Source organism: Ricinus communis, chromosome 2, assembly GCF_019578655.1.
Source record: "Ricinus communis isolate WT05 ecotype wild-type chromosome 2, ASM1957865v1, whole genome shotgun sequence".
NCBI lineage: Eukaryota > Viridiplantae > Streptophyta > Magnoliopsida > Malpighiales > Euphorbiaceae > Ricinus > Ricinus communis.
The window spans coordinates 22,752,596-22,776,523 of NC_063257.1; the positions used below are offsets into that span (position 1 = coordinate 22,752,596).

At 30.6% G+C, this 23,928-nt stretch overlaps 1 protein-coding gene across 8 annotated transcripts in view; it reads right to left on the reverse strand.

The window, feature by feature from the left end:
- The window catches only part of LOC8289784 (probable cyclic nucleotide-gated ion channel 20, chloroplastic), a 33,256-nt gene extending 21,770 nt beyond the window's left edge, over nt 1-11,486 (reverse strand). For 3 of the 8 annotated variants that reach the window (XM_025158341.2, XM_048370792.1, XM_048370791.1), the window contains exons 1-6: nt 11,276-11,477; nt 10,102-10,625; nt 8,510-8,701; nt 7,673-7,771; nt 4,802-4,939; nt 764-1,012 (exon numbers count right to left, since the gene is read on the reverse strand). In XM_025158341.2, coding sequence (XP_025014109.1) covers nt 764-1,012; nt 4,802-4,939; nt 7,673-7,771; nt 8,510-8,701; nt 10,102-10,611 — 1,188 coding nt within the window. In that variant the 5' untranslated portion in view covers nt 10,612-10,625; nt 11,276-11,477. Of the gene's footprint in view, nt 1-763; nt 1,013-4,801; nt 4,940-7,672; nt 7,772-8,509; nt 8,702-10,101; nt 10,626-11,275 lie in introns of all 8 variants that reach the window. The other 5 variants (XR_007214728.1, XM_002524587.4, XM_015722641.3 and 2 more) reach the window with 4 other exon arrangements.
- Nucleotides 11,487-23,928: the final 12,442 nt, after the last annotated feature.

Sequence of the window (23,928 nt, forward strand, 5' to 3'; positions counted from 1 at the left end):
GAATCAATTTTACTGCCTTCATGAGAATAATGTCATCTGAGTATATAAACTTACCATAAGCATTTGAGCTTACAAATAATAAAGCAACAACTCAATATATACTGATAAGTTCAAGATCTTAAATTCTGAAAAATACAGTTCTGCTATAATCCAACATATTGGAACAAGGTATCGCCTCATGGATAGAAAGTAAATAGAAGGGAGATAACTGTAACTCATATATGTGCACGCACCTATTCATATAACAAGTAAATGTTAATAACATATCTTTTCTGGATTGGAGTATTGGCATCAACAGTCCCAGACTTATATGCAAAAATCTATGGAAGTTTACTTCAATCAACATGTATCCAGATTCCATTTCAGTCTATTTGTTTTTCTAAATTGCCAATCAGTCAATAGGCTTTAACAAAAGCTGATTGAGTCAAAAAAATCGCTGCAATGTTTAAGGTTCCACTATGCAGTTAAATTAAATGCGAACAACAGAATTTGTTATATCATAATATACTTCAAATTAAAATAATATCAACAAAAAAAATTTAAATGATTTGGAGAAAAATGTTATTTTGGTTGTTGTACTGCCTGTAGATTTTAAAAATTGCAAACCGTAAAAACACTGCTCATTTTCCGTTGTACATGAAAAAACTATAGAAAGAATGATTATGTTCAGGAATAAAGTTCCAAGCATAACATCTGGAGTATGAACAAAAGTAAAGAACTCAACAAGCACGCTTGTTTAAACATTAAGATGACTTTTGCCCACCTGCAACCCAAAGAGGTACCAGAGTGCCCCGACAACATGGCCAGACAATATAAAGGTGAGAAGATTTATGAAAAAGTTTGACCATGCTGTCTCAAATATGAAGCCACTAGGAGACACGCCAACAAGAAGAGGTAAGAACCTATATAACCTCGGAACATATTGGACAAGAACTGCTGCTTGTAGAAGGTTCTTGGCATAATTTGCTCCAGATGATCCCAAGCCATTTGGTAAGACCAATAATATAATAATCTGCACAAGTACCGTCAACATGAAGCATGCAGTTCGAAGTAGAACATGAACTAACAAATTCAGGTGTTAATTCAAAGACGGCAGCTCACAAGTACCATCAACATGAAGCATGCAGTTCGAAGTAGAACATGAACTAACAAATTCAGGTGTTAGTTCAAAGACGGCAGTTAAACACCTTGTAGAAACCTCTCTCTCTCTCTCTCTCTCTCTCTCTCTCTCTCTGCACAAGTACCATCAACATGAAGCATGCAGTTCGAAGTAGAACATGAACTAACAAATTCAGGTGTTAATTCAAAGACGGCAGTTAAACACCTTGTAGAAACCCCTCTCTCTCTCTCTCTCTCTCTCCCTCTCTCTCTCTCTCTCTCTCTCTGCACAAGTACCATCAACATGAAGCATGCAGTTGGAAGTAGAACATGAACTAACAAATTCAGGTGTTAATTCAAAGACGGCAGTTAAACATCTTGTAGAAACCTCTCTCTCTCTCTCTCTCTCTCTCTCTCTCTCTCTCTCTCATAATGCAGCTTTTACTCAAAAGTTACCATCAAATCATCAGTGTAAAAATCATACTGGTTTGGAAAGTTTGATTGACATAATCCAAAAATTTACTTTTACTTTGACACAATGTCCACATTCCTCAAAAATATCTCTCTCTCTCTCTCTCTCTCTCTCTCTCTCTCTCTCATAATGCAGCTTTTACCTTTTTGCTTTAAGTTTTCAGTCATGATGCTAAGTTCCTTACGACATACGTGTAACAAATATCAAAAGTTACCATCAAATCATCAGTGTAAAAATCATACTGGTTTGGAAAGTTTGATTGACATAATCCAAAAATTTACTTTTACTTTGACACAATGTCCACATTCCTCAAAAATATTTGATGTTCCTAATGTTTGAGTTATGAAAAAGACAAATTGAAGTTGGGTTTACAAAATTGACATCTCTAGTTTTTAAATTTTTATGTTTTGATCTTCATTTAAGTTTTGGAAATCTATTTTTTACAGTAATTGATTAAAAGCCTAATAAAATTTTGGTTTTCTAAGCTCGAAATGCACCATAAGGAGTGCCTATCTTCTTTAAAACCTTTGTTGGTGGTGTTGATCTAAAGGCTAATTAATCTCTATTTTTATCTTAACAACCAAATTGAATGTTGCTAACTATATGTTTGAGTCTCTATATGACAGTGCATAAGGGTTCAAATGTTAGGAAAAAGTACCTTAAGCTTTCAAGTAAGATTTGTAAAAAAAGACATGTAAAGCATGAGAGCTCATTGAAAGCGCAAGGGCGCATTTCATATGGTCAAGTTGACCATCCACGAGTAAAGGAACCCCTGACAGAACACCAAGAACTTGAAGACACCTGGCAGTCAACAAGTCTTCATTGCCAGAAGCGCAAGGGTGGCCCAAAAACCTGAAATGGCAGTAGATTACTTGACGAGAAGCACGGGGGCAGTTTTTGCAATTAATGCGGAGTCAGTAAATGCTTCTGCAGTGCCACATGTCCAAAGCCGTTGGAGTCCCAACGACTCTTTTCAGAAAAAGTGTTTTTCAGGCAGGAAGTAACTTTTGTCAAAATCGTCAAGGTTTGCATTAAATAAGCTATGGGCTATTTGTGACATCTTTTTGAGGATTGGTATGAATATAAATACCCCTCTTGCAAATTTATTTCTTAATTTTCTACACTTAAATTCTTCCTTTGCATAATGTATTAAGTTGAATCTCTTTATTCAACTAAACAAAAGAGATGTTGTGTGAGCCTAGACATTAAAAAATAAGGAATTAGTTGTTGAGTAACCATTAATACTCAAGGGTTAAGGGACTTAGTGAGGGAACTGAACTAAGGGAAGAGGTTTAGTGTTAGCCTGTGAAAACACTAAGTTGTTGGGTGAACTTGCTAAAACCCAAAGGTTGTAATCAAGTTGATTATAGTGGAATATTCAAGTGTGATCTCGAGAGTGGACATAGGAAGGATTGTTCTCAAACCACTATAAACCTTTGTGTCAATCTCTCTAACCCTAATTCTCTTCCAAACCCCTCAATCCTTCTTTAAGATTCTTATGTTTTATACTTCAAATATTTTCTGCGATTTGAAATCACTAATTCAACCCCCTTCTTAGTTCCAAGGGACAACAGGTGGTTTGGATGTTAACCATGTGTTTTAGTGGACACATAGATCATCATTGGTCTCTAAGCAAAGCAATATTCTTTAATACATTGTGATTGCAGCCGCCTAAAGGTTGAGACTTGAGACCAATTAGAAAATGGGACAAATTAACTCGTCCAAATAATGATTATTGTGGTTGCAGCTGTCTCACGGCAGGGAGAATTAAAAAGAATGGAAATGAAGATTAGTAAGAGAGTCAGAAGAGGGAGAAATTGAAGTTTTGATCTGTTAGGATCAAACAATCCATTATTAAGTATCAAATTGTCACCTTTATATGCTAATCACAGAGCCCAAAAATATACTAACACTTCTTAGCTAAAAACTCTCTTAACATAATGTCCAGCCCATGATTAACTTGATCAGCTAATTGCTAGCTCAACAGTTTCCCTAACTCCTTTCCTGTCATTGGAACTGCTATAACTCAGTTCACCAACTTGCCTAAGCTGTTGCTTTGGTCACAGATTTATGTTTTCTTCAGCTTAAACTCACTAGTTGTTGTTGTAGTTCAGTTGCAGCTTGGCTATAGCTTTCCTTTTTCTATCTATGTCAGACTCTCTTGTAACAAAAATTGAACCTTCATTGCTTGCAAGGCTAACATTATTACTCTCTCTCTCTCCCTCCATACTTTTATTAAAATAATTACTGTAACAATAATTGAATCTTCATTGCACAAAACTGCACTATGTTTACAAAAGGTATGATAAAACCAGGTCGAGTGCTTAAGCACTTACTTTGGCATGTCTAATGATGAGAAGCTTAATTGGGAACTCAATTAACCTTACTAATATTGTTTTAATGTTCTTTATGCAGGAAAATTCATCTTTCACAAAGCAAGGGTACTTTCATAATTTCCAGATTTGCTGGAAATTTTATTCTAATGCCTTTGCTCTCATTTTTAAGTAGTATGTTAAATTTTAGCTGATTTAGGAAATCATTACTCGTTTTATTCTTATGTTTCAGTTCCAGCTTTCAGTAAATGTATCTTTCCTGCAGTTGTTGCCTCTCCGCTTATATGATGCTTATGAAATATTTCAACTAATTCTAATGATGTTTATGTGAAGCTTAAATTCCTTTTTCTTGTGTCATTGTTCATCATTATTATCCACATTATTGTACACAGGCATGCACTGCTCACAAGTCCTAACTTGTAAGCTGTCCAATGATAGAACTTCTTTCTCTCAAACTCTTTCTTGTGCATTGGCATCCCCCTCTACAAACTGTATGCATTAGACTCAATTTGGGCTCGCCTTGACTCATGAATCATGAGATCCTCACCACTATGAATATGGGGATTGCATATGGCACTAAAGAGTCCAAGAATTAGCTAATACACAATAGTACTTAATGCTCAATATTCAACATTCATTCTCAATAAAATTTCTCAAATTATAAAGTGGTAAAACACCAGTCACATGCTAAGTGACTTCAAAGCTATAACTTGAATGACATAATATAGATTAAATATGTTGGTATTTATAAGCAGTCAAGAGCCCAAAACCTGGATTGCAACCAGATCTTAAATGAATGAATATAGATACAATATTTGATCATAAGGCATTGGAAAAGGGGGGAAAGAAGAAGACAAATGTAAGTCACTATGCCAGACGACTAATGAAGTAAACTTACTTGAGGAAGCGGTAACATGATAAATAAGTCAACCAAGAAATAACCACAGAGGTAGTTCATAGCAATTTTCTTTGGATGGTCAACTAACTCTCCAGCACCAACCACCCTAGACTCAGGAGCTATATAAGCCAGCCTAAACTGCATTGAAAAAAACAAAGGGAAATAAAATAAGAGTTAAAAAAATCCATTGACATCAATCCAATTAATTTCTTCAGTATAGATAAAATACTATAATTAAGGCATCCCAGTGTTGACTAAGACAGATTTGATATTAAATAGGCAGGCAAAGAGAAATTTCTAGATCATGAAGAATGAGAGGAGGTTAATATGTAATATCGAACATCAAACTGAATAGTCTCAAACTTATGCATTAATTATTCTAGAGGTCTTTACAATTTACACTGACGCTCAATACATTCATAGCAATAAGATCACTCAAATTTGATTTTGTTGCAATCAAGATAATCAGGTGAGTTTAGTCAGAACCATGTGATAATACCTTAAATTGAAATTAAATAACGTCATTGCCATAAAGTGACGTTTTTTAGTGTACATCTCAATGACCACGAGAATAAGTTAACCCTCACACTACAAGAAAACTTTTATATGTGACCTACACTGCAACAACAACTACAATTAAGAAAACTACAATTGGTGATATGAATCTAGGAAGGTAGGAATTTGATTTAAGGAAGTGGAAATAGTAAGCTAAAGTAATTATATATCATGTTAAATAATAAAATACTTCCAAATTAGTAGCCCAATGACATGGTATCATGTTTTAACAAGAAAGTAATCTTGTATTATAAGAATTCGTGAACTTGGATATTAAGTATGGCTAGCTATAAATGTAGCCACTAGGAAGGATTTTATGGCAAGGGATAAAGGTGAATATAAGCAACTTGTAGTGCATTAAAGATCAATAAATTGTGTGAGTTTTGTGAAATTTGGGCAAGAAAAATACAATCCAGAGTATACTAAGGTAGTATTTGGTAAAACTGAGAATTAAGTGCCGAAACATTAGACATTAAATATAATATTACTGAAAAGTTTTAAATCTAATTAAGTTGTTTGATAACTGTAATTACTACAAATCATTAAAATTCTTGATTGGACATATTTAGGAGAGTGTATTCAATTAAGACTTTTCAAGACTTTGACGGAGTATAAAAGTCATAATGTATTCAATAATAACTTTAAAAAACTTTGAAGTCATGGGGTATTCAATAGACTTTTAAAGACTTTAAAAAAGTCTATAAAAATTAGGGGGTATTCAATTACAACTTTTTTAAAGTCTTTAAAAGTAAGCTAGTATTCAAAAAGTCATCGACTTTTATAAACATGGACTTTTATATACTTTTAATGACTTTTATGCATTATTATGAATAAAAATTCTCAAGATTTCAATAGACCTTTTTTTTTAAAAAACTCATCTTTCTTCTTTTCAAATTCTCATGCATTATCATTTTCATTTCTCTTTACTATATTCTCCATCTTCAAAGATATAAGAACTTAGATGAAACTCAGAAGCTAAAAATTAATATTTTCTTATACTCACACATACAAAAAATTAATTGAAAGTTTTTAATTTAAATTTAGAAAAGCCCTCATAAAAAATATGAATTTTAAATGAAGTATTTAATGAATTGTTTTGAGTAAACAACTCCACTATATATAGTATTCTAGGTTTTATTAGGATTATTTGGATAACTTTTTCTGTTGGTAAGCGTAATTGTCAATTTAAGTATTTATCAAATAATTAGTAAGCGTGATTATTATTGATTTAAGTATTTATCAAATAAGTAATAAACAAAATATAACGAGTATGATATGAATTTGGTGGTTTAATTGGAGAAAAATTGTAATATATGATAATTTCTTTTTAGAAGAATTATTCTCTTGACAAACAAAAATAGTGTTCATGTTGTGAGATAAAAAAATTTAAAAATGGTATGAATTTAACACAACAATGAAATGAAATCCGTTACTTGTATATGGAGTTGTATATAACATTATGTGGATTAATGTTTAAAGTAAACGCAAAAAAAAAATGAAAAAATAATAAAAGCAAAATGATTAAATTCATTTTTAAATAATTAAATAATAAATAAATATTAGTATGTGAAAATCAATAAAAGTCAATGTCTATAAAAGTATTTTTAAGTAGAGTCTGCGAAAGTCATTCATAAATTCATGAACTCTGTAAAAGTCATTAAAAATCCAGCAACTCTTTAAAAGTAATTTATTTAAAAAAAAAAGTCTTTAAAAGTCTTAATTAAATATGCCCTCCTTAACTTTATAATATTGATTCTTAAGATTTAGCCATCAATTATAAATTTGGAATTATTTAAGAAAGAAAAAAATTTAGAAACAACAATCATATAATGACAATAATTCTTTTCACAATATATAAAAACAATATCACAAAAGTTCAATAATGATTTTAAGGATTTATTAAGGGCATAAAAGTCAAATAAAGAGTTTTTGGTTTGTTGGTGATAATTTGAAGATGTATCAAAGGCATAAACATCACTCCATTAAAAATAATTGAAAAATAACAACTAATTGTTTTAAGAAGAAATTTAATGTTAACTATTTTGACTTACCATTTTAAGTGGTTTTTGACTGACTTGAAACTTTTAAATTGAGCCCATATTACATTATCAAACCATATTTAAAGTAATAAGTGCTGGAAATATTAATTTTAAGTTATAAGTTGGATAATCAAACTATCCCAAGTATAGAGACATATTTCAGCAATAGATAGACATGGCAGATTTAGAAAGAAAACAAATTAACAAAAGGGGAAAAAACGAGGAAATAAACAAATGACAAGAGGATTTGGCACAAGGAGCTAAAAGAGTATTGTACCTGAAGAAGTATGTTCAATAAGTATATGAAGTCAGTCATGCTCCTAAAAACAATAATGGTTGTTGTCAGGGGCCAATTAATAACTATGCACTTATTTTCCTGCATCCAGAAATTGGTAAATAATGTAATTTCATAACAGATACAACTAAAATAATGAACCAAGAAGAATACCGTATGCAGCACACAAAGCTTAGACACCTCTTCCAATTATCAAAAAAGAAAGAAGCAAAGTTAAGAAAATAGACATCAAAGCTGCTGCAGCAAGAACAGCCCAAATATAATAGACCCCTAGTAATTCATATATGGAAGCAAGAAACCTTGACTGTTAGAGGATGCTATTCAGAATTCACATTGGACCTTCTTGAGATCAGGAACAACCATCATGTCTTAAAGCTTCACATCTCAAGTTCATTTTTATGAAAGTTTCCTCAAATTTCATGCTCTAAAGAATGCTCTTTAAAATTTTTAAGTCCATTAATTTGGGCCAAGGTATCATGCAGATTGTAGGTACAATGGGAAGGACTCTTATTCTTGCACAAACTCAGAAAACGGTAACAATATCTTTATTAGCAAAGAGACCTATAAATTAAAGGGTTGAGATGTGTGTGCACTGGCATGTGCTTGCACTTGCATAAGAGTGTATGTCATGCGAAACTCAATAGGATAGAGAAATATCCCAGGTCATTGCACCAAAAAGAGCGTTTTCATTTTATATTCTGCATAATGAAATGCTTACTAAAATTAATCAGAGCTATGCTTCAAAGCACAACCTATGAACTTTATAAGTCAATTGTCACAGTAGCTCTGCTCCATCAGTAATTACATATAAAGTCTTACCTGTTGCACAGACAACATGAAGAAAAACAAAGGGTCCACAAAAATTGCCACCAGGCAACAAATGACACAGAATTTGTTCCATTGTTGAACTACTTTTGTATGAGGATTCATAACTCCAGGAATATATCGCTTTAGAAAAGATGTAAATCTCGTTGCCCAACCTTTAGCATCCCCATAAAGAGCATTATGGAACTGTAAAGAAGCAACAAAAAAAGAAATGCATAAGCATATCAATGTGGCTGCTATTGAAAATAATTTAAGAAATAAAGGATAGGAACAATTTACATGTTAAATTGACGATCTAGCAACACTTCAGTAGATACTTTACAAAATCAAGAAAATAAGGCAGAGAACTATAAACACAATCATTGGGTACAAAGGTTATTTGCTTTGAAACTACATGTTATAGAAGTTTTCTCTTTTGGAATCTCAGTTTATTAGTAACCCTCCTATCTAGGATTAGTAATCGTTATACAGCAAGAAAGATTCGTTTAGCCTCTACTAATACTTTCTTAAGCTAGTTATTTCCTTAAGCTTTTGATAAAGGAATTACAAGTTTGAATTTTCCAAAAGGCCAAATGCCATTCATCTTTTCACTCATTAATTCTTCCTCCATTCATCTTTTAACCCCAAGTTCCCTTGCTTTTCAACTCCAATCCAAAACTCATCAATTGCTTAAGATTTTGTGACCATAAAGCATTAATGGGAAATTTGTTGAACATTCTTACATCAGAGTCATCTTCTTGCTTTATAATTTGTAGAACTACAAAGAGAATAGCTAAGAATGGTCAAATGTGAGGGAGGATTTTAAAGAAATGAGACACCAGTAATAGCATATTCAGAGGACCGTTAGATATTAATTGCTAAAATTTTGTAAGAACAAAATGTATCCCATATTCTGGCTTTAAGTCACAACTCTACCAAGACGAGCAAAGAGTTTCTACATATTTGTGGGATATTGAATACTTGAATGGTCAAATTTAATACCTTTCTTCACTGCACAAATAACCCTCTGCCACAAATAAACACAGCCGGAGCAACACATTAGTTAGTTGAGATGTTTCAGTATCCTCATCAGTATAGTAGTAGAGTCCGTGTAAAGTAGTGTGGTGTTCCAGTCAAGCAAACTATCAGACTAGCATTTTCAATATTTAAGGGAGTGATACTTAAATAATGAAGCTTTTCAGTCTTAACTCAGTGGTTGAAACCAGAGACGTGTCTCTCATAAAAATAATTAAAAAAGCAAGTCAAACTAGGTACACCTGACAAATATGATGTAACGTTTAACTGTAATAATTATTTTCCAGCTGAAATTTTAAAAGATTCAAAAAGTGCATTGCTTAAAAGCATGCATCTGTTATTTTGGTTGTCCTAATCATCCATACATATTGCTAATGTGGCTTGTTTGCAAGTCAAAACCAAGAAAGCAAGAAGAAATAAGTCAAAGACCCAAATTTACGCCCTCGTGATTAAGGGCTTCTGATAGAAAAAAATCTGAGTTACAATGAAGTAATGATATATGCTAAAAGTCTGTCGTTTGGAGTTGAATTATCTATCAGTTATAGCAAAACAAAAGGTGGGGGAATGTTCACCTTGGAGTCAAATATAGCTGATGCTGTTAAATGTTTCTGTTCTGCTGGTTTGAAATTGTAATATGTTGGGCATGTTGTACAATAAGGATCATTGCATACTCCCAACTGTCCAGACCTCAGTAAATGTTCGTTTTTACCAGTATACTTGTCGTCTGCCCAATCATGCTGATCCATTTTACTAAAAGAAGGAATCTTCTCAGCCTTGGATTCTGCTACTTTGCGATTGGGTACACCATGGTTAAGTCGAAAATTTTTATCAGCTTTGCGATTGCTATAGATTGGACCACTCATCTGATTCATTTGAGCTCTTCTTTCACTCCGCAAGGGACCAGTATAGCCCACAAGGTTGGCTTCATTTCCATAGGACTCCATGGTATTCATGGGAATAGAGATTGATGCACTCTGAGTTCTTGAAACAAAAGCCTGAAACCGAGAATCTGGATTTTCATCCAGTAACTGGGGATGAACGTCAGACAACATTGGCACCTCATCCTTATCATAGCTAGCCATTTAGTAAATAAGACCTGCAAAACAAATACCAAACAAACTGAATATTCTAAATAAAGAGATAAACTATTATGAGGTGCCTATTGCAAGAAATGTAATCAAATAACTCCAACATGACTTAAAAATTAAATTGAAAAATTAAACCAAAGAAAAAAAAAAAGTAGAAGCAAAAAGCCATAATTCCCCGATGTCAGTACAATTCAGCAAAAGCATATCAATAATACATCGCGGAAAACAAGAAAAATACAATCAAGAAAAGGACCATATTAGGAAAGAAGGAAAATAGTTAGTTGTCAAGCTTGTAATTATTAATAAAGAAGAGTTGAACTCATTGGACAGGAATTCCAAAACTTTCTCTTTTAAAACACATAATAACAAATGACATAGATCCTAATATCACATATGAAGGCAGCAAGTAAGCTTCGTGAGCCAAATGCCAAGTTTAAATGAAAACAGAATCTAAACTGACTGCCAAGTTGAACATGTGCAGCATGAGCAAGGAAGGCACAGAACCCCAATTTTGCAGAGGTTTAATTAAGAATAGAGGGCAAACACAATTCATTAAAGTTATCCTCAATAATCAAAATGCATGTGAATTTGAAAAAGGAAAAAAAAAAAGACTAAAGAAGCAAGTTTAATTCATGAAAATGTAAAGATATATACAAACCGGTGGCTAGAAGGTGATACCCTAGTGGAGAAAGCGACCAAAATCATCAACCAGCCACAGCATGAAAGACAGGCGAGCAGAGAAAGAGAGTAAAAAGTGAGAGCAGAGAAGAGCAGAGCTGAGAAAGAGAGACTTTGAAAAGTCAGTCAACAGCAGTCTGCTTTGGGGATTTTTCTTATTGAGATTGTTATTGACCCTATTTGGCAAGACTTTGTTTGGAGTTTTTATTAGGGTGAAATTCAACTCACACTAAATTACAATTTATCATAAAACTTGTGACATTATTGAGGCAATAGCGTCGTGCTTGTCTTTATATCTAAATAGTACTAAGTTTTTAATTTATTTTTTTTAATATCATAATTATTATTTTTATTTCAATTGATGGTATTTATTGAAATTCAGATAATTTTTTATTGATATGTTAATTAATATCATGTTTAGTTAACTTCTCGCTGCCACATTAATAAAAAATACTAGAATCCCAATAGGTAATAATTTCACCGAGAGTGTAAGGAAACATAAGGGCAATTGATTTTAAGTAGGAATTTAAGAAACAGTATATTAGCATTAGTTTTTCATTGCTATTTTAGATGAGTATTTATAGGAGAAGAGTATTTTCTTGTCTGGCGTAATTTTAAAGATCATGAATTCTGATTTTTTAAGAATAGTGCTTTATGGTTGTATGGAATGATAGTTCGACTATTGAATATGTTAGTGGTTTAGGCGAACTGTCGACTATTGGCGAATTCTTAACTCACATAAAAATTCACCTTTAGGCGAATCTCCATCAACCACTATGATTGAAATAAAAAATAATGAGTGTGGTACTAAAAGAAAAAAAATTAAAAAATTAGTACCATTTAGATATAAGTGACAAAACTTTGATACTAACAGAGCAATTTATTCAATGTTATTATAACATATATAAAAGTGCAGAAGGAGAGTAGACATATTTATCAAAATGATTTTATTGATTATTAGTTAATTGAGTTAATTAGATTATTTATTAAATAATATTATTAATAAATATATTAATAATTTATCAAATATAACCCTAAAAGTTAATTAGATTACTTTAATTAATTTATATTCATTTATTTTTTCAATTAGTTATTTATTGATATTACGTTAATATCTATCATGTTCATTATATATTTGTTCTGGGTATTTACTATTTGCCTCTTATATTTTTTATATTATATCAGTTATTCTCTAATATTTAAAAATTATATTCTTTTATCCTTTTATTTCGTGATTTTATACTAAAAACTTCTTACGTAGAATTTTCATTAGAAAATTATTAATTAGATTTAATTATATATTATTTGCTCCCTAATTTTTTGTTAATATATAAATTGCCCTTTATATTTTATTTATTACATTAAATTTTTTATATTTTAAAAGTCAATACAATTAAAATATTTAATTGATAAAAAAATATAATTTGAACTCAAACTTCTAATCAAAGTTAGAATTCAAGTATAACAAAATTAATAATAAGATTAATATCTATTTTATTTTAATTATTTAAAGTTAAACTATATAAATCTTTAATATTTTAATAAATATAAGTACGTTTAAAATAATTAAATTTTACTAGAATTTAATTATGCTAAAATTAAAGTAATTAAAAAATACTCATTAATTATTTTTGTACAGACACTAAACTTAATTTTTACATAGAAATTAGACAAGGAGGTTCTAGTATAATAAATAAACTATAAAAGGCAATTTGTATATGACACCAAATATCAGGTGATAAATTATAAAATCAAACCTAATTAATTGTTGTTTAACTGAAATTCTGACGAAAGAGATTTTAGTATAAAATTATAAAATATAATACTAAAAATATATAATTTTTAAATATTAGAAGGTAACTAGTATAATACAGAAATATATAAGGGGCACATAATTACCCCATTTGTTTCTTAAATATATTACTTTTTAATTAATTATATTAAATTAGTAAAAAATCAAATCAACTAATTTCAACAACACTAATTATACAACTATTTCAATAATTTTGTCTATTCCTCCACTCTGTACTTTTATATATTATAATATTTTTTTCTACATGATTTTCAAACAAAAGCCACATGAGGTAATTCTACCATTATACTACTGCTAATTAATTGATTATACTATATGAATTAGTGTTTTTTACGTGTTTGTACATATGTTTGTATATTTTCATTAAGAACAATTGGCAATTCTCTAATGCTAGAAAGCTTGAGAAACTAGAAAGAAAAATAATAAAAGAAAAGTGGGAGGGAAAGAAGTGGAAGAGTCCAATAGGATAGATACATAAATAATTTTTATATTCTAATTGTACTAAAAGTTAATTATAAAAATATAGATAATTATTATTAAAATAATATTAGTAATATAATTTAATCTCAAACTCTACATAAATAGTAATATTCACCTAAAGCTCTTTATCTATAGTAAATTTATTAAAAGTTAATCACTTTGAAGGATATGGATAATTATAATAAATAATAATAGTAGTAATATAATTTATTTTGTTATAATATTATTTGAAAACTCTATTTTTCAGTTAATATTGAAATTCTAATAAAGTTAGACTTCTAGAGTTGGACTTATACTTAATAAACTATGAGTATTTTTATTATAAAATTAAAATCATTGTTAATTTAAAATTCTAAAGAGTTATTAAATAACATATATAAAAGTGCAAAAAAGAGAAAACATGCAAATTTACTAAAATAATCTTATTGATTATTTAGTTAATTAGATTAGTTAGATTATTTATTAATTATTTTTATTAATAATAAAAATATTATTAATTTATTAAATACAGTCTAACTCTAAAAGGGTAACTCTATTGGAATTTTAATATTGGATGTAAAATAAAATTCTTAAATAGTTAATAATTAGTTAAAATCCTAACTATATTTGAAAAAGAGACGGAATGAAAAAAGTAAAAAAGCAAAAAGCAAAAGCTTTTATTTCTTATTTTTGTTTTTGATAAAAGGAATAGGTTCAGATTTTTGGGTTTCGTTATACAAAACAATATCTCTTAATTTTAAAAAATATTTTTCTCTATCTGAGGGATCATTTATTTTGTCAATTAATTCAAAAAGATCTGAAAGAGTTTCTTTTGATAAAACATTTAAAGTTGAATTACAATAAGGACCTGTACAAATTCCAGGACCCTCACAGGTTTTAAAATCAGTATTAGCAGAAGATGTATCACTTAAAACATTTAATTTGTTTTCTTCAAAATCACATAAATCAGAATTTTCAGAATCTGTATTAGATAGTAAAAGATTAAACATTTGATTTTTAAGTTTGTCAGAGACATCTAAAGCATTGATTTTTTCTTTCATCTTACACTGGGATTTAAAATGACCAACACGTCCACACTTATAGCAAACAGGAGGACTTTTCTTCTATTATTTCTCTATTATTAAGATCCTGCTCCGCACATGGTATCAGAGCCATAGTCACTAAACTTGTAATACTGTTTAAGAGAGTGTTGGTCAGCCTGGTTTTCCGTTGGTCAGCCCATCTTCCCAGTAATCGGTCAGGGTGGTCCCAGTAGGTGGTCCCAATATCCTAAACATTATTTACCATTTATTGTCTTTGGTTATGGCATCATTGTTTCGTAGTTTCAATAGTAGAGAAATGACTTCTTCTTCTTCTTCTCTTTCTGAATTAAATTCTGAAGAATTTACTGTTCAAGAGTCTAATATTCCTGAAATAGAAAATCAGTTACATAATCGGTCTATCCCTAAGCAAAACATTAATAGTATTTATCGTATTGGAACTTTTGATTTTGCACAAAATTATTATATTAAACAAACTGAACAAACTATTGCTTCAAATAAATCCCATGAAAATTTACATTTGCTTTCATCATCTGCATTATATGAACATATTAAAAAGAAATTTAAATTTTTGCATATAGGCATGGTTCAAATTGCTGTTAAACCTTTATTTAGAATTGGTTTAGACATACCCATTTTTCTCTGTTTAAGAGATGCACGACATTTGAATTTTTCAAATTCACTTTTGGCTATGGCTGAATCAAATTTAGCTAATAGTCCTGTTTATTTTAATTGTTATCCAAATTTTTCAATTTCGTTATTTGACTCAAATATTTTAGATACTTTAATTTTAACTGTAAAAACTAAAAACATGGATTTTGCTGAAAATTCTAGATCTATAGCTGTCATTTATAGAATTTACTATAAAGTAATGACGACAACTATAGATCCAAGAGCTAAACATTCTTTAACAAGAAATGAAACAATTTTATTTGAAGCCAATCCTTTACATTCCAAAATACAAGTAACCAAAAGACTAAAATGGAATGAGTTATCTCAAGCTGGAACTTGGGATTTACAAGAAATTAATAAACCACAATCTATTGAAAATAATTCTAGAGTTTCACAAATTTTAGAACAATCTAATGGTTCTGTTCAAATAAGTTTTTCACATACTTTTTTACCTTCCTCTAGACTTTCAACTTTTGAAAATTCTAGACCTTCTACACACACAACACGTTTTCCAAATCTACAAGGAGTTGATTTTGACAATATGATTCCACAACCTTTTTATACTGATTCTATTAACATAGATCAAGATAAAAATTCAGATGAACCTGTTTTATCACCTTCAAGATCAACTATGGAAAATTTTTCAACTTTAAATATGATTTCTACTCCTTTTGAAATAGATAAACCTTTTTTACGATCTGACTATTATCATATACGAAATCGTGAAAAAGTTTTATGGTTTCAAAACTATTTTTCAAAGGGTGAGAGAGAGACTATTCAAGAATAATTTTATGAATATTTAAATTCTGTTAAGATTAATGTTCCGTTTTTTATCTGGTTTGAAATTTATTTTAATAATAATGATATAGATTTTCCTTTTAAAAATCTTTTTACAAACGATAGAGTTTCTAAAACGTGGACTACAACCGTAGGAAACAAACAAATAATCTTTGTTCATCCACCTTTAGAAGAAGTTAAAATAACTGTTCAAGATCAAGAAATAATTTCTTCACCTTTTAAAAAGATAAGCTCTGAAAATGACAACAAACCTCCCTTATTAAAAGATATAAGAAACGTCCAAAATTAAAATAATTATACAAACCAAATTCTTTTTACAATTGCTTCACAGCTTGACAGGATAGAGACATTTAACATAAATAATCAATAAACACCTAGGCCAGGTGGCATACCTATGAAACCTATTTTTCAGCCTCACGAAATTCCTGAACAACAGTTAATTAAATTAAATGATAAAGATGAAATTTTAAATCAAATAAATTTAAAATTAGCTAATCTATCCTTAAAAGATAAACCTTCTGTTAGCGTGCTTAATTCTGAAGAATCTAAACAAAATGAAAACTTTGAAATTAAAGATTTAGAAAGTCAATTTGTTAATGATACTTTTGAAATAAATAAAATATACAATAAAAGAGGTTACGACAAACCAAGAACTAGACACTATTATCCTAGACCTACTCCTCCAGATATTTTGTTTGAAAAAACAGTTAATTTTACTCAAGCAAAATATGATGGAGATTCTGTCTATGAGTGGAACCTTGATGGTCTATCAGAATACCAAATTTTAAATATGCTTCAAGAAATTACCATGGCTTGTACTTCGTACAGAGCCAGATCTGTAAATAACACTGATAAAGAAATTGCTCAAATGTTAATTTCTGGGTTTACTGGTCAATTAAAAGGTTGGTGGGATAATTACACCTCTCTAGAAGATAAATCAAGGATTTTAAATGCTAGAAAAATAGTCATTAAAACTGAAAATCAAACATCTGTTCAAACTGAGGAAGAAGATGCCATGGCAACTTTACTTTTCGCTATTACAAAATGTTTTGTTGGTGAACCTAATCAATATCAAATTCGATCTTCTGAAATTCTTTCAAATTTAACTTGTCCTAAACTTCAAGATTTTCGCTGGTACAAAGATGTATTTTTAACTAAAGTTTTTTCTCGAACTGATTGCAATCATAATTTTTGGAAAGAAAGATTTATTGCTGGTTTACCTAAATTATTTGCTGAAAAAGTTAGAACAAGAATTAGAGATTTTTATGGAAATGTTATCCCTTATGATATCTATTTTATTTTAATTATTTAAAGTTAAACTATATAAATCTTTAATATTTTAATAAATATAAGTACGTTTAAAATAATTAAATTTTACTAGAATTTAATTATGCTAAAATTAAAGTAATTAAAAAATACTCATTAAGTATTTTTGTACAGACACTAAACTTAATTTTTACATAGAAATTAGACAAAGAGGTTCTAGTATAATAAATAAACTATAAGAGGCAATTTGTATATGACACCAAATATCAGGAGATAAATTATAAAATCAAACCTAGTTAATTGTTGTTTAACTGAAATTCTGACGAAAGAGATTTTAGTATAAAATTATAAAATATAATTGATAGGAAATCATCATCTTAGCAACCACACACCCCAATAACTAATGAGTTATGATACATATGGAATGCAAGAAAACACCCTCCAATCAAGATGATTCCAAAACCCAAGGATCTCCTCAAGTGAAGATAGGAAAAACTAGTTCCAACAATGAAACTAGCACTTGAATTCAACTCCAAACGCCACAAACCAAGTATAATTTGATAAGTTATGAATCAAACACAAGATTTTGGTTAGAGAACACCACAAACTAAAAATAGTTTGATAAGTTAAAAGTTCATGCAAGAACTTAAGCAAAAATACTCACAAAGAGCAAACAAAGATTATCATTCAAAATTCTATATCTACAAATGTATTTGGCTTTGATATTTATAGCCAAGACAAGACAAAGAAACCTAAATGGATGTATTTTGAGCTTCCCCACGTTTCTCCCTTTAATTCTCCTTAAAACTTATTAAAAGTGGCTGTTTTTACATTGATGTCACTCATTTTGTAACTCCCAAATGACAACTAATTCTATGCATCCTTTTTGTAACTCCAAATTATGACTAATTATGTGCATCCATTTTGTAACTCTAAAAGACAACTAATCACACCATAACTTAAGAAAAACCTGATAAAAATGAAAATAAAAAGGCTTCAAATGAATCTTATTGGACCTATGAATTCAAAATTCCAAACTTATTGCACTAAATTGATGATTTTGGATCCTTTTTGCAATCCTAAATCTTGGGTTGAGCCTTGTTGTGTTCGAACACTCCAAATGTCTTTAATTAAGCCCAACAAAGCTTCTTGCATCCTTTTGGACTTGGATCTTGTCATCAGACCTCATTGAAAGCTTAAAGGATCATTTGTAATTCTTGTCTTTATTGCATCAATAAGGTTGGACTCTTGTTTTCATGCATGAGTTGCATTTCCATTTTGGACCTTTTGGTGCATGCCTTTGCAATGGAATCTCATGGCAGCCTTGATTCATATCATTCCCCCTTTCTTGAAATAAAATTCGTCCTCGAATTTTGCCCAAATATTGCGAAAGAGATAAACATATGATCTCAAACGATAATGGAATGCCATCATCAACCTGCAATTCCTTCACAATAGTGATTAGAGGAACTTTAGAATAAATAATATTTTTAGTACCAATAAATTCAATATGCTCAAAAGTCTCGATTTTATCAAGCAAAACTCTTTCATTCTTCACTAACTGAACCATTGCCTCTCCATCAGCGACAAACTCTTCATTATTGAATTCATTCAAAGGTAACAAGTCATTGTCTTTCTTGCCATCTCCAATTATCGAGTCTTCAAAATCTACATTGACTTCAGTAGAGCAATTTACCTCCTTTACATCATCGATGTTAGTCTTCAATGATGGCTTAGAATCGGCTTTATCTTTAAGATGCTTAAGAAACCTATTAGTCAACATCTTGAACTCTTCAAGCTCATGCTTAAATGCTTCAAGACCGATTCTTAAAGATTTGTTCTCCTTGGACAATTCATCAACAAAAACTAGACTTGGTTGTCTATCTAACCTCTTAGGTTTAGATTTAGAAGAATAAAAATTTTGTCTAACATCTTCATAACAATCATTTCTTTGACCCCACATCTTATCATAAGATTGATAACGAAAATTTCGACATTGTCTAATAAACTCAGCTTCATGAAACATTCTTTTTCTTTTTTTGTATCTACGGATGAAATAAAGATAAAAATAAAGAACCACAAAGAAGTTTGAAGGAAAGAACAAAAGATATGATACGGAATTTGAAGGAAAAAAATACATAAAGAGATTAACAAGAAGGGAAAACAAACATTTATTTAGTGAACACAAAGGTGTAGACTTTAAAACAGAGTACTTAGAAGGAAAAATTGAAAAGAAAAATTCGACACTAAAAAAAAGAAGTAGAGAAGATGAGAAACTTTAATAGCACAAAAGAAAAAACAAAGATAAGCAAACCTCAACTTGAAGCAAGCTCGATGCAAATGATAGGAAATTATTATCTTAGCAACCACACCCCAATAACTAATGAGTTATGATACATATGGAATGCAAGAAAACACCCTCCAATCAAGATGATTCCAAAACCCAAGGATCTCCTCAAGTGAAGATAGGAAAAACTAGTTCCAACAATGAAACGAGCACTTGAATTCAACTCCAAACGCCACAAACCAAGTATGATTTGATAAGTTATGAATCAAACACAAGATTTTGGTTAGAGAACGCCACAAACTAAAAATAGTTTGATAAGTTCAAAGTTCATGCAAGAACTTAAGCAAAAACACTCACAAAGAGCCACAAACTAAAAATAGTTTGATAAGTTCAAAGTTCATGCAAGAACTTAAGCAAAAACTCTCACAAAGAGCAAACAAAGATTATCATTCAAAATTCTATATCTACAAATGCATTTGGCTTTGATATTTATAGCCAAGACAAGACAAAGAAACCTAAATGGATGTCTTTTGAGCTTCCCCACGTTTCTCCCTTTAATTCCCCTTAAAACTTATTAAAAGTGGCTCTTTTTACATTGATGTCACTCATTTTGTAACTCCCAAATGACAACTAATTCTATGCATCCTTTTTGTAACTCCAAATTATGACTAATTATGTGCATCCATTTTGTAACTCTAAAAGACAACTAATCACACTATAACTTAAGAAAAACCTGATAAAAATGAAAATAAAAAGGCTTCAAATGAATCTTATTGGACCTATGAATTCAGCCCAAACTTATTGCACTAAATTGATGATTTTGGATCCTTTTTGCAATCCTAAATCTTGGGTTGAGCCTTGTTGTGTTCGAACACTCCAAATGTCTTTAATTAAGCCCAACAAAGCTTCTTGCATCCTTTTGGACTTGGATCTTGTCATCAGACCTCATTGAAAGCTTAAAGGATCATTTGTAATTCTTGTCTTTATTGCATCAATAAGGTTGGACTCTTGTTTTCATGCATGAGTTGCATTTCCATTTTGGACCTTTTGGTGCATGCCTTTGCAATGGAATCTCATGGCAGCCTTGATTCATATCATTCCCCCTTTCTTGAAATAAAATTCGTCCTCGAATTTTGCCCAAATATTGCGAAAGAGATAAACATATGATCTCAAACGATAATGGAATGCCATCATCAACCTGCAATTCCTTCACAATAGTGATTAGAGGAACTTTAGAATAAATAATATTTTTAGTACCAATAAATTCAATATGCTCAAAAGTCTCGATTTTATCAAGCAAAACTCTTTCATTCTTCACTAACTGAACCATTGCCTCTCCATCAGCGACAAACTCTTCATTATTGAATTCATTCAAAGGTAACAAGTCATTGTCTTTCTTGCCATCTCCAATTATCGAGTCTTGAAATCTACATTGACTTGGGTAGAGCAATTTACCTCCTTTACATCATCGATGTTAGTCTTCAATGATGGCTTAGAATCGGCTTTATCTTTAAGATGCTTAAGAAACCTATTAGTCAACATCTTGAACTCTTCAAGCTCATGCTTAAATGCTTCAAGACCGATTCTTAAAGATTTGTTCTCCTTGGACAATTCATCAACAAAAACTAGACTTGGTTGTCTATCTAACCTCTTAGGTTTAGATTTAGAAGAATAAAAATTTTGTCTAACATCTTCATAACAATCATTTCTTTGACCCCACATCTTATCATAAGATTGATAACGAAAATTTCGACATTGTCTAATAAACTCAGCTTCATGAAACATTCTTTTTCTTTTTTTGTATCTACGGATGAAATAAAGATAAAAATAAAGAACCACAAAGAAGTTTGAAGGAAAGAACAAAAGATATGATACGGAATTTGAAGGAAAAAAAATACATAAAGAGATTAACAAGAAGGGAAAACAAACATTTATTTAGTGAACACAAAGGTGTAGACTTTAAAACAGAGAGTACTTAGAAGGAAAAATTGAAAAAGAAAAATTCGACACTAAAAAAAAGAAGTAGAGAAGATGAGAAACTTTAATAGCACAAAAGAAAAAACAAAGATAAGCAAACCTCAACTTGAAGCAAGCTCGATGCGAATGATAGGAAATTATTATCTTAGCAACCACACACCCCAATAACTAATGAGTTATGATACATATGGAATGCAAGAAAACACCCTCCAATCAAGATGATTCCAAAACCCAAGGATCTCCTCAAGTGAAGATAGGAAAAACTAGTTCCAACAATGAAACGAGCACTTGAATTCAACTCCAAACGCCACAAACCAAGTATGATTTGATAAGTTATGAATCAAACACAAGATTTTGGTTAGAGAACGCCACAAACTAAAAATAGTTTGATAAGTTCAAAGTTCATGCAAGAACTTAAGCAAAAACACTCACAAAGAGCCACAAACTAAAAATAGTTTGATAAGTTCAAAGTTCATGCAAGAACTTAAGCAAAACTCTCACAAAGAGCAAACAAAGATTATCATTCAAAATTCTATATCTACAAATGCATTTGGCTTTGATATTTATAGCCAAGACAAGACAAAGAAACCTAAATGGATGTCTTTTGAGCTTCCCACGTTTCTCCCTTTAATTCCCTTAAAACTTATTAAAAGTGGCTCTTTTACATTGATGTCACTCATTTTGTAACTCCCAAATGACAACTAATTCTATGCATCCTTTTTGTAACTCCAAATTATGACTAATTATGTGCATCCATTTTGTAACTCTAAAAGACAACTAATCACACTATAACTTAAGAAAAACCTGATAAAAATGAAAATAAAAAGGCTTCCGAATGAATCTTATTGGACCTATGAATTCAGCCCAAACTTATTGCACTAAATTGATGATTTTGGATCCTTTTTGCAATCCTAAATCTTGGGTTGAGCCTTGTTGTGTTCGAACACTCCAAATGTCTTTAATTAAGCCCAACAAAGCTTCTTGCATCCTTTTGGACTTGGATCTTGTCATCAGACCTCATTGAAAGCTTAAAGGATCATTTGTAATTCTTGTCTTTATTGCATCAATAAGGTTGGACTCTTGTTTTCATGCATGAGTTGCATTTCCATTTTGGACCTTTTGGTGCATGCCTTTGCAATGGAATCTCATGGCAGCCTTGATTCATATCATTCCCCCTTTCTTGAAATAAAATTCGTCCTCGAATTTTGCCCAAATATTGCGAAAGAGATAAACATATGATCTCGAAACGATAATGGAATGCCATCATCAACCTGCAATTCCTTCACAATAGTGATTAGAGGAACTTTAGAATAAATAATATTTTTAGTACCAATAAATTCAATATGCTCAAAAGTCTCGATTTTATCAAGCAAAACTCTTTCATTCTTCACTAACTGAACCATTGCCTCTCCATCAGCGACAAACTCTTCATTATTGAATTCATTCAAAGGTAACAAGTCATTGTCTTTCTTGCCATCTCCAATTATCGAGTCTTCAAAATCTACATTGACTTGGTGAGCAATTTACCTCCTTTACATCATCGATGTTAGTCTTCAATGATGGCTTAGAATCGGCTTTATCTTTAAGATGCTTAAGAAACCTATTAGTCAACATCTTGAACTCTTCAAGCTCATGCTTAAATGCTTCAAGACCGATTCTTAAAGATTTGTTCTCCTTGGACAATTCATCAACAAAAACTAGACTTGGTTGTCTATCTAACCTCTTAGGTTTAGATTTAGAAGAATAAAAATTTTGTCTAACATCTTCATAACAATCATTTCTTTGACCCCACATCTTATCATAAGATTGATAACGAAAATTTCGACATTGTCTAATAAACTCAGCTTCATGAAACATTCTTTTTCTTTTTTTGTATCTACGGATGAAATAAAGATAAAAATAAAGAACCACAAAGAAGTTTGAAGGAAAGAACAAAAGATATGATACGGAATTTGAAGGAAAAAAAATACATAAAGAGATTAACAAGAAGGGAAAACAAACATTTATTTAGTGAACACAAAGGTGTAGACTTTAAAACAGAGAGTACTTAGAAGGAAAAATTGAAAAAGAAAAATTCGACACTAAAAAAAAGAAGTAGAGAAGATGAGAAACTTTAATAGCACAAAAGAAAAAACAAAGATAAGCAAACCTCAACTTGAAGCAAGCTCTGATACCAAATGATAGGAAATTATTATCTTAGCAACCACACACCCCAATAACTAATGAGTTATGATACATATGGAATGCAAGAAAACACCCTCCAATCAAGATGATTCCAAAACCCAAGGATCTCCTCAAGT